The following is an 11,354-nucleotide window of genomic DNA, read 5'->3' on the forward strand; positions in this document are numbered from 1 at the left end:
AAAGAATTACCCCTACAACTTGAACAAATAGAAAGAGCAATAAAAGAAACCCTCAGGCACCAGAAGAAAGCAAATGATAAAAATTAGAGCAGAATTAAATGAAATAAAGAACAGAAAAAAAATTGAAAGAGTTAAGACCGATAGCTGGTTCTCTTAAAAATTAATAAAATTGATAAACCACTGGCCATACTGACGGAAGAAAAACAGAAGAGTAAGCAAATAACACTAATAAGAAATGAGCTGGGCGATATCACAACAGATCCAACTGAAATTAAAATAATAATATCAGATTACTACAAAAAATTGTACTCTAACACATTTGAAAACCCTGAAGAAATGGATGAATTTCTAGAAACACACTACCTTATCTAAACACAAACAGAGGCAGAATAACTAAATAAACCCATAACAAGAGATTGAAAAGGTAATTTAAAAACTCCCAACAACAACAACAAAAAAGCCCTGGCCCTGAAGGCTTCACTGGAGAGTTCTACCAAACTTTCAGAGGAGAGTTAACACTGCTAGGGCTAAAGGTATTTCAGAGCATAGAAAAGGATGCAGTACTCCCAAACTTATTCTATGAAGCCAGCATATTCCTGATACCAAAACCAGGTAAAGACAGCACAAAAAAAAAAGAAAATTACAGACCTGTATCCCTCATGAACTTAGGTGCAAAAATCCTCAACAAAATTCTAGCCAATAGACTTCAACGACATATGAAAAAAATAATTCACCATGACCAAGTGGGATTCATAAGAGGTATACAAGGATGGGAAACTGTGGTGGCATAGTAGATAAGTGCTGTGGCTGCTAACCAAAAGGTTGGCAGTTCGAATCCACCCGGTGCTCCTTGGAAACTCTATGGGGCAGCTCTACTCTGTCCTATAGGGGCGCTATGAGTTGGAATTGACTTGACGGCAATGGGTTCTTTACGCAGGGATGGTTCGACATTAGAAAAACAACCAATGTACTCCATCATATAAATAAAACAAAAGACAAGAACCACACGATCTTATCAATTGATGCAGAAAAGGCTTCTGACAAAGTCCAACACCCATTCCTGATAAAAACACTTAGCAAAATAGGAATAGAAGGAAAATTCCTCAACATAATAAATGGCATTTATACAAAGCCAACAGCCAACATCATCCTAAATGGAGGAGTCTGAAAGCATTCCCCTTGAGAACCGGAACCAGACAAGGATGCCCTTCATCACCACTCTTATTCAACATTGTGCTGGAGGTCCTAGCCAGAGCAATTAGGCTAGATAAAAAAATAAAGGGCACCGAGACTGGTAAAGAAGAAGTAAAAGTATCTCTATTTGCAGATGACATAATCTTATACACAGAAAACCCTAAAGAATTCTCAAGAAAACTTCTGAAACTAACAGAAGAGTTCAGCAGAGTATCAGGATACAAGATAAACATACAAAAATCAGTTGGATTCCTCTATACCAACAAAGAGAATGTCGAAGAAGAAATCACCAAACCGATACCATTTCCAGTAGCCTGCAAGAATATAAAATACTTAGGAATAAATCTTACCAGAGACGTAAAAGACATATACAAAGAAAACTACAAGACCCTACTGCAAAAAACCAAAAGAGGCCTATATAAATGGAAAGACATACCTTGCTCATGGATAGGAAGACTTAACATTGTAAAAATGTCTATTCTCCTCAATATTCTGCTTAATTCCGATCCAAATTCCAATGACATTTTTTAATGAGATGCAGAAACAAATCACCAACTTCATATGGAAGGGAAAGAGAGACCCGGATAACTAAAGCATTACTGAAAAAAAAGAACAAAGTGATAGGCCTTTTGCCATCTGATTTTATAAACTATTATAAGGCCACAGTAGTCAAAACAGCCTGGTACTGGTACAACAACAGATACATAGACCAATGGAACAGAATTGAGAATCCAGGCATAAATCCATCCACATATGAGCAGGTGATATTTGAGAAAGCCCCAAAGTCCATTAAATGGGGAAAAGACAAGTGTCTTTAACAAATGGTGCTGGCATAACTGGGTATCCATCTGTTAAAAAATGAAACAAGACCCATACCTCACACCATGGACAAAAACTAACTCAAAATCAATCAAAGACCTAAATATAGAATCTCAAACGATAATGATTACAGAAGAAAAATAGGGACAATGCTAGGAGCCCTAATACATTGCATAAACAGTATACAAAACATTAATAACAAACACTATAAGAGAAACTAGATAACGGGAAACTCCTAAAAATCAAACACCTAAGCTCATAGAAAGACTTCAAAAAAGAGTAAAAAGATTACCTACAGATAGGGAAAAAATTTTTAGCAATGACATTTCCGATCAGTGTCTGATCTCTAAAATCTACATGATACCGCAAAAACTCAACAACAAAAAGATAAATACCTCAATTAAAAAATGGGCAAAGGACATGAACAGGCACTTTACCAAAGAAGACATTCAGGCAGCTAACAGATACATGAGGACATGCTCAGGATCATTAGCCATTATAGAAATGCAAATCAAAACTACAATGAGATACCATCTCACTCCAACAAGGCTGGCATTAATAAAAAAAAAAAAACACAAAATAATAAATGTTGGAGAGGTTGTGGAGGGACTGGAACACTTATACACTGCTGGTGGGAATGTAAAATGGCACATCCACTTTGGAAACAATTTGGCACTTCCTTAAAAAGCTAGAAATAGAACTACCATAGGATCCAGCAATCCCATTCCTAGGAATATATCCTAGAGAAGAGCCTTTATGCAAAGAGATATATGCACACCCATGTTCACTGCAGCACTGTTTACAATAGCAAAAAGATGGAAGCAACCAAGGTGCCCATCAATGGATGAATGGATAAATAAATTATGGTATATTCACACGATGGAATACTATGCATCAATAAAGAACAATGATGAATCCGTGAAACATTTCATAACATGGAGAAATCTGGAAGGCATTATGCTGAGTAAAATTAGTTGCAAAAGGACAAATATTTTATGATACCACTATTATAAGAACTCAAGAAATAGTTTAAATAGAGAAGAAAATATTCTTTGATGGTTACAAGGGTGGGGAGGAAGAGAAGGAGAGTGGTATACACTAATTAGATAGTAGACAAGAACTATTTTAGGTGAAGGGAAAGACAGCACACAATACAGGAGAGGTCAGCACAACTGGACTAAACTAAAAAAACAAAGAAGTTTCCTGAATTAACTGAGTGCTTCAAAAAAAATTTTTTTTTCGAAGGTTACAGTAGCAGGCAGGGGTTTGGGGACCATGGTTTCAGGGGACATCTAGGTCAACTGGCATAGTAAAATCTATTAAGAAAACATTCTGCATCCCACTTTGGAGAGTGGCGTCTGAGGTCTTAAACACTAGCAAGTGGCCATCTAAGATGCATCAATTGGTCTCAACTCACCTGGAGCAAAGGAGAATGAAGAACACCAAAGACACAATGTAATTATGAGCCCAAAAGACAGAAAGGGCCACATAAATTGGAGACTACATCAGTCTGACACCAGAAGAACTAGATGGTGCCCAGCTATAACTTATGACTGCCGTGACAGGGAACAGAACAGAATCTCTGATGGAACAGGAGAGCAGTGGGGTACAGACCTCAAATTCTCATAAAAAGACCAGACTTAATGGTCTGACTGAGACTAGAAGGACCCTGGAGGTCAAGGTCCCCGGACCTTCTGTTAATCCAAGATTAGAACCATTCCCAAAGCCAACTCTTCAGACAGGGATTAGACTTGACTATAAGATAAAAAATGATACTGCTGAGGAGTAAGCTTCTTGGCTCAAGCAGACACATGAGTCTATGTGGGCAGCTCCAGTGTGGAGGGGAGATGAGAAGGCAGAGGGGAACAGAAGCTGGCTGAATGGACACATGGAATACAGGGTGGAGAGAAGGAATTTGCTGTCTCATTACAGAGACAGTAACCGGGCATACATAGCAAGGTGAATATAAATTTTTGTATGAGAGACTGACTTGATTTGTAAACTTTCACTTAAAGCACAAAAAAAGCAGAATACTTATTAACAAAGATAAAAGCATACACATTATCTTACCAAATGATTTAAACATGAATCTTACAATCCAATAATATTTCTCATTGTATTAATGTAGTAACTGTACCAAAAAAACCAAACCCAGTGCCATCGAGCCGATTCCGACTCATGGCGACCCTATAAGACAGAGTAGAACTGCCCCATAGAGTTTCCAAGAAGCGCCTGGTGGATTCGAACTGCCGACCCTTTGGTTAGGAGCTGTAGCACTTATCTACTACACTACCAGGGTTTCCAGTAACTGTACAGTGTTTATTTTCTTTTTCAAAGTCAGCTGCCATAGAAACTGAGCTTCATACCCTGTTGATTACAGTATGTCAATTGACATAATGACACTTAGTATCCAAACATTCTAATTGAGACAATTTCTCCTAGATTCAGTCCCTTAAGACTGACCTAATCACACAACTCAAAACCGAAAACCCAGGGGGTGCCCCTCAATAAAGATACACTGATTATACAACCTAAGGAAAACTTTAAACACTACTTTTCCAAGTTGCAAGGAATGTTTTCAGGCAATGCATTTTGTTTTTACACCTAAAGTCTTACAAGTTGAATGGTTAATTATCTTATATAACTTTAAAACTGTATATATTCCATGACCACATTACAGAAACTTAAAGCTTTAATACAAACTATTTCTGTTAATATACATGTAACATATTCATTTATGTTCTGTAGGCTGTATTTGCATTCTACTCCTTTTAAGGTAAAATTAAAAATCTTTTAGGAGAAAACAAGGCAATGCTAAATCAGAAAAAGTATCACTAACCTAATACAGGTATTTGTAGACTAGTCCAATTTGGCAATCATCGGAGATAAGGAACTAGAAAATAAATTTTGATCAATAAAAATTTGTCAGGCTATCCCAAATGAGGCACCCTAGAGTGAATCCCTAGGAGTCCTTGGGTGGTGCAAACAGTTAAGCGCTTAACTGCAAACTGGAAGGTTGGCAGTTTGAACACACCCAGAGGCGCCTCAGAAGACAGGTCTGGTGATCTGTTTCTGAAAGGTCATAGCCTTGAAAACCCTATGGATCAGGTCTACTCTGCACCAATGGGGTTGCCATGAGTCAGAAATGACTCAACAGCAATTAACAACAACAGACTGAATCCTTAGTAATTGCAAAAAGAAAAAGCAATGTTGGGAAATGTAGTATCTTCATTGCTTCAATATGTAAGCTGGTAATTCCCTTTCTCTAACAATCCAAAATATTTTAAAATTGGATTGGTTTCATGGGAGTTTTTGCTTAAGGGACAGTGAGTTTATGTTAATGGTGACAGAGTAATTTGGAAAGGGATAGCAAGAATGGATACACAACTTGAAGAATGTAATCAATGTCACTGAATTTATACACATAGAAATTGTTGGAAAAAACTGGATTTTTTTCAGAGTATAACGCTCATTTAGTTAGAAAAATTTTAGTTGAGTTGATCAAGATTTTAACTTTTATTGTACACATATCCAGAAGCATGAGCTTATTTTACATATCGAGTAACATCCTTTTACACCTCTGCAACTACAGTACTTAGTGGTGTTCCTAAAAAAATTCCCTGTAAGTGCCAAAACAATGCCTATCCTATAATTGAAACGTTTACTAAACATTCATTTTAGGGAAAAAAGCTTGGATGTTGCTGTCCACTCTTCTATTTTTCAGTGTGTTTACTTAGCCAGAAAGGAAAAGAAAAAAATCATAGAACCCACTCATTTATCTAAAAAAAAGGATTAACATGAGAGATTTTAATTGAAATTTTAACATTTTTAACACAAAACACTGTTAATATAGGTTAACTATGAGACAATGTATTACGAAGTAATGAGTCAGAGAACAACTAAGACCAAAAAAAAAAGCATTTTAGTCTAGTTTTAGCCTATAGTTTCAAAACAAATATCTTATGTGACAGCACATTCCTTTCCTACAATGTAAAATGCTGCTATCAAGTATGAATAAGAGAGAATGAATATACCATTCGACTCAAGAAGGGTAATAAATTCTAAAAAAAAAGCTTACAATTTCTGAAATCTGACACTTGGAGAGCCGAGTTTACATGAATAAACTTTGCTGGGGATTGAAAATCACACAAAAATGTCTATGGTACTAAAAACGTTAATAAGAAATTCATTATATTTTTGAGTAAAGATGTATTCTATCAAATGCTCCATAAGATATTAATCACCTGTTCATAACACTCATTATTTTAAAAATCTCTGTTTGTTTGGAAGAGAAAAATAATTGATAAGTCTATCAAAGTATGTTACTAAGTTCAAATGAAGAACTACGTAGAAAAAAGAAAAAGGAAGTATGAAATTTATGACTAAGTGTGTTTTGTGCAACAACTACTGGACGTTTTCAAACTTTAGGTTTCTGGCTATATATATACATATATATATATTTATATATATATCAAACTAAAGGGCGTTTTCATTCATTTAAAGCAACAGTAAAATATTGCCTGATTTACGCTCTTTATTTTCACCTTACAGTCTTAACACACATCCCAAGGCTGATTCGATTTTCATTCTTTTCGGATAACTGGAAGAGGAGGGAAAACGAAGCCATACATTACACAGTCCAGTTAGTAACTGAGAAAAATCAGTAGTGGAATATATCATGAAGTACCAGAAAAATTAACGGGGCGGGGGGGGTGGGCAGACAAAAGAAAAAACAGCCATAGAACGTAAGCCGAGGAAGAGATGAGAATCAGTCCCGTGTGTAACTCGAGGACTGGACAAAACCCCGCTCGGCACAGCCGGTGAAATGAGCTGATTTGAGATTCGGGGCATTCTCTGCTCTCCTTTCTTCCCTGAGCCCAGCCTCGCAAGGGCGGTCAGCGCAAGCGAAGGTGCTGAGCCGAGGGAAAGCCTCCGGGGGTCCACCTACCTGGAAAACGCTGTAAGGCCTCTTTCAGCACTTCACAACCATCCGGGGCGCCCCCCTCCCCCTAAAAATTCAGGCACCCTGACTTTAGCTACATGCGTTCCAGAGAGAGAGAGATGCAGCAGACGTTCATCGGGCCCTTCGGCCCTCCCAGGCAGTATGGGACCCTGGCGGAAAGGTTCCGGAGGGCCGAGGCCGGGGGCTACGAGGCATTCATTACCTTCTCGCGCTGATCCCAGCTGTACTGTTTCGGCCCCTCCTCCTCGCCCTCGGGCCGAGACTCCTTCTCAGCCTTCCGTCTCTTGGAGAAGAAACAGCCCATGGTCCCGGCTCGCGGGTCTTGCTGGCCGCGACTCCTCGCCTGCTGACTAGCTCAGACACCTCCTGGAGTGTGACGAAACCCGGGCGCCCCAGACCCGCTGCTCTTCCGACACCGCCCCACAGAACCGCCCAGCTGTCCGCAGAGTCCGTTCGCCCTCTGGGCCCAGCACCCTTTCTCTTTTTCCCTTCAATCTCCCTGACGACCCACCGCAGCCAATGGCCGCTTAGCGCTGGTGAGCCAACCAATGCCCCTCGAGCAGCCTTGCGCCCGCCTAAGAAGAGAGGCCGACGTTTGCACACGCCAATCCACGCGCAGCTCCGCCGCGGGCCCCCAGCGGCTGGCCGGCTGCTCTTGCCCAAGCAAGGCCGCTCCCGCCTCTTCCTTTCCCTCCTACTCTCCTTTTCTCTCTTCCCGTTTCCCTCGGACTCCAGTCCAGACTGTCTGCTTGGCGTTTCGAGGGGACCTCTAAGCCAGGGAGAAGGCGGGCTCGGCGGTCCCTTCTTTCTGGCCCTGGTTCTCAGTTTCCAAGTTCCAGGCGTGGGTGGGATCCCTAGTCGACCCTTAGACTTCAGTTTTATGAAGCAAGAGGTGAGAGAACAGGAATTCCTGCTGACACGGGAAGGGCCATGAAATTCTTATTGCTCACTCCTTTTCTCCCCTTCTCTGTTCTCTCCAGGCAAAAACACGGCTTTGTGTTCCACTATTGGCTAGTAGTACCCCACGCTTAAGAAAGAGTTCCCCTCACAGTCCAAGTCATTTCTTACCTCTGGACCTTCTCGAGGACTGCGGCTTCAGGGTCGTCCCATCAGGAAACTTCCCTAACAACGTTTCCATTCTCTTAGCCCCCTCTTCTGTGCTTTCTTAATACTTCCAGGTGCCCATCTAAAGTTGAATAAGTACTTAGTAAAATAATTATATGTACATTGTCTCCCTATTGAACTATGAATTTCTTGAAATCAAAGGATATGTCTTATTCACCTTTGAGTTCCCTAGGTCTGGCCCAAGTCCATACTAGATGCTCAGTTAAATGTCAAATGAATGCATGAATGAAATACATGCATGCTAGTGAAGGAGGCATTTATAACCTTTCCTCTTTCTCTTCCCAAAGAAAATGACCGAAATTGTGTGTGTGTGTGTGTGTGTGTGTTGGGGGCAGGGGATGGTTATGATGGAGTTATGGTACAGGCATTCTCACGGAGCTTATAGCCTAGTTGAGGACATAAGCATTGCCATATAAACAATCAGATCTGTTCAAATGGTATAGGGTTTACCTGAAGATACTTTAAAAAATACACCAAATATTAGCATTTGTTCTATTTGGGTCAAATTTTACTACAATACTTATGCTTATGTAATAGAAAAGGCAAGTTGTTAGTTTAATTCTCTGAGACAGTGTTCTGACATCTTGGTGGCACATCACATGCAGATCAGCTCAGATTCAAATTTGGTTATCTTTTTACTTTCCTACATTTATTCACATCTAGTGTGTTTTTTTTTTTTTTAATGTGTATCCTAAATGAGTCTCTGACTTTTTATTCACATCTAGTGTGTATCCTAAATGAGTCTCTGACTTTACTCAAGCATTAAGAATGTTCTCCTTTTCACTTCCCGTCCTTTATTGCACAATCAGGAAGAAAACTTCATGTGCTTAGGTTTTAGAAATTGCTACAAATTTAAGTTCCAGATCTTAGGCAATAGGGTCTTTGCCCAGTGCACACTTTTCTTCTGCAGAATGAGATGTTTTTGATGAGGATATTTTTTCACAAGACCTTCATTGTTGTTGTTGTTAGGTGCCCTTGAGTCAGTTCTGACTCATAGTTACCCTATGTACAACAGAATGAAACATGGCCCAGTCCTGCACCACCCTCATAATCATTATGCTTGAGCCCATTGTTGTAGCCACTGTGTCAGTCCATCTCCTTGAGGGTCTTCCTCTTTTTTGCTGACCCTCTACCAAGCATAATGTCCTTCTCCAGGTACTGATCCCTCCTGACAACACGTCCAAAGTATGTGAGACACAGTCTCGCCATCCATGCTTCTAAGGAGCATTCTGGCTGTACTTCTTCCAAGACAGATTTGTTCATTCTTTTGGTATATTCAAATACCAAAAATATTACATAGTATATTCAATATTTTATTCAATATTCTTTACCAGTATCATAATTCAAAAGTGTTAGTTCTTCTCCAGCCTTCCTTATTCATTGTCCAGTTTTCACGTGCATATGAGGTGATTGAAAACACCATGGGTTGAGTCAGGTGCACCTTAGTCTTCAAGGTGCCATCTTTGCTTTTTAACCCTTTAAAGAGGTCCTTTGCAGCAGATTTGCCCAATGCAACATGTTGTTTGATTTCTTGACTGCAGCTTCCATGGATGTTGATTGTGGATCCAAGTAAAATGAAACCCTTGACATCTTCAATCTTTTCTCCATTTACCGTGATGTTGCTTATTGGTCCAGTTGACCCTCATTAGGTATTTTATATTCATGGAATGTTAAAGCTGTGACCATTGAGTAGTGCAGTGAAGGGAACAGAGGTCCAGAGAGGGGAAGGAAGTAATCTATGACAGTGGTTGAACCCAGAATAGAAAAACCCAGAGCCTGTGATTTTCCAGTGCTCCCTCCTGCCCTAAATTTGTTTCTCTCTGATTCATCTGAAATAAAGAAGTGTCTGCTTAAACCTTCTGATGCCTATGGGAGCTCTTTCTCACAGTGATGCTGTTCCTCTTAATGAACAAACAACACAATCAAACTAATTTTAGAGAAACAATCCCTAAAACTCTCATTGTTTTGAAGCATTCATTAATGAGAAACTCAAACCTAAAACAAAACCTACCAACAGTGATCTTTTAAGGGACCCTTAAAGAAAAGTTAATAAAATTTCTCCTTTCTGTTAATTTCCATCCTACCACCACCCCTGACCTAAATGAAATGAAATTTACAAACATGGGGACTGGAAAGTCAATGAACAGAGCTACTGTTAGCTTTCTCTCACTTTCTTTCTCTCTCTCTTCCTTTTCTCCCTCTCTTTTACTCCCCCCCCCATGAATTCTTACTACTACTTCTTTCAGCAAACCAGCTCTCTACTTACTCATCAACGTATACATGGTTGAGAACAGCCATCGCACTCTGATTCCTTCATGGGCTTTGTTGCCAAGTGCATGCTACAGTCTCTTTATGTCTTAGTTCAGATTCTCAAGGTAGATAACTGGATAAATTGTTGGCCAGTCGATAATAGATTGGCTACCCATCGATCAGGTGTACAACCTGGACTAATTATTGCAGCCTTGGGAATACAAACGCGGGTGGAGAGCAGGACCTGAAAATGACACAAGTTGGCAGCTCTAACTCTGCAGAGTCTGGGCAGAACCAGGCAGAAAGTGGTTGCTCCTTCTGCCTGTGCCCCAACAGCTGTTTATATTATTTTTTACTCCTTTTCTACTCTATAGAAGGCTGCTTGCCCTTCATGTTCAATTTAATATTTATTTGTCTACATTAAAACGTTTGGTTGTGAGTTTGCACCTGGCCCTAGGCTCCAGACATCATTCTAGGTCCCCTGTATCTTGACCATAAAAGTGACAGAGTTACCTCTCAGAAGACAGTCCTGAAGTGGTATATCTCCATGGCATAAATAAGTGAATTGCCTTAGCAATAACAGCTGGAAAAGTCCCTATGCTTGCATTGACCTGACACATTCATTGTTCACTCTTCACTCACCCAAGGACACACTTCATATCAAGTAAAGGAAATGGAAGAGGATGAGTGTTTCAGAAATCTCTTGCTGCATAGCTAACTCCAAAGCATAATGGCTTAAAACAACAACAATTATTTATTTTGCTCATGGATCTGCAATTTAGTCAGGGCTTGGTGGGGACTACTCAACTTTATTCCATCATACGTGTAAAGCCTGAGCTGGGATGACTCCAGCTGCTAACGCCTGGCCAAGAATCTCTCTAAATAAAATCTAAAGGTGTCTCCATGTGGTCTCTCCAGAACATGGTGGCTTTAGGGTAGTCAGACTTCATATAGGGTGGCTCAGGGCTCCAAGAGTGCGTGTTCCAAGAGACTGGGGTGGAAG

The 11,354-nt window shown here is 40.0% G+C and overlaps 1 protein-coding gene across 1 annotated transcript in view; it reads right to left on the reverse strand.

The window, feature by feature from the left end:
• Nucleotides 1-7,457, reverse strand: part of RP2 (RP2 activator of ARL3 GTPase) — a 54,701-nt gene extending 47,244 nt beyond the window's left edge. The window contains exon 1 of the mRNA XM_049871314.1: nucleotides 7,179-7,457. Coding sequence (XP_049727271.1) covers nucleotides 7,179-7,280 — 102 coding nt within the window. The 5' untranslated portion in view covers nucleotides 7,281-7,457. The remainder of the gene's footprint in view (nucleotides 1-7,178) is intronic.
• Nucleotides 7,458-11,354: the final 3,897 nt, after the last annotated feature.

The sequence above is a fragment of the Elephas maximus genome, chromosome X, assembly GCF_024166365.1.
Source record: "Elephas maximus indicus isolate mEleMax1 chromosome X, mEleMax1 primary haplotype, whole genome shotgun sequence".
Lineage (NCBI taxonomy): Eukaryota > Metazoa > Chordata > Mammalia > Proboscidea > Elephantidae > Elephas > Elephas maximus.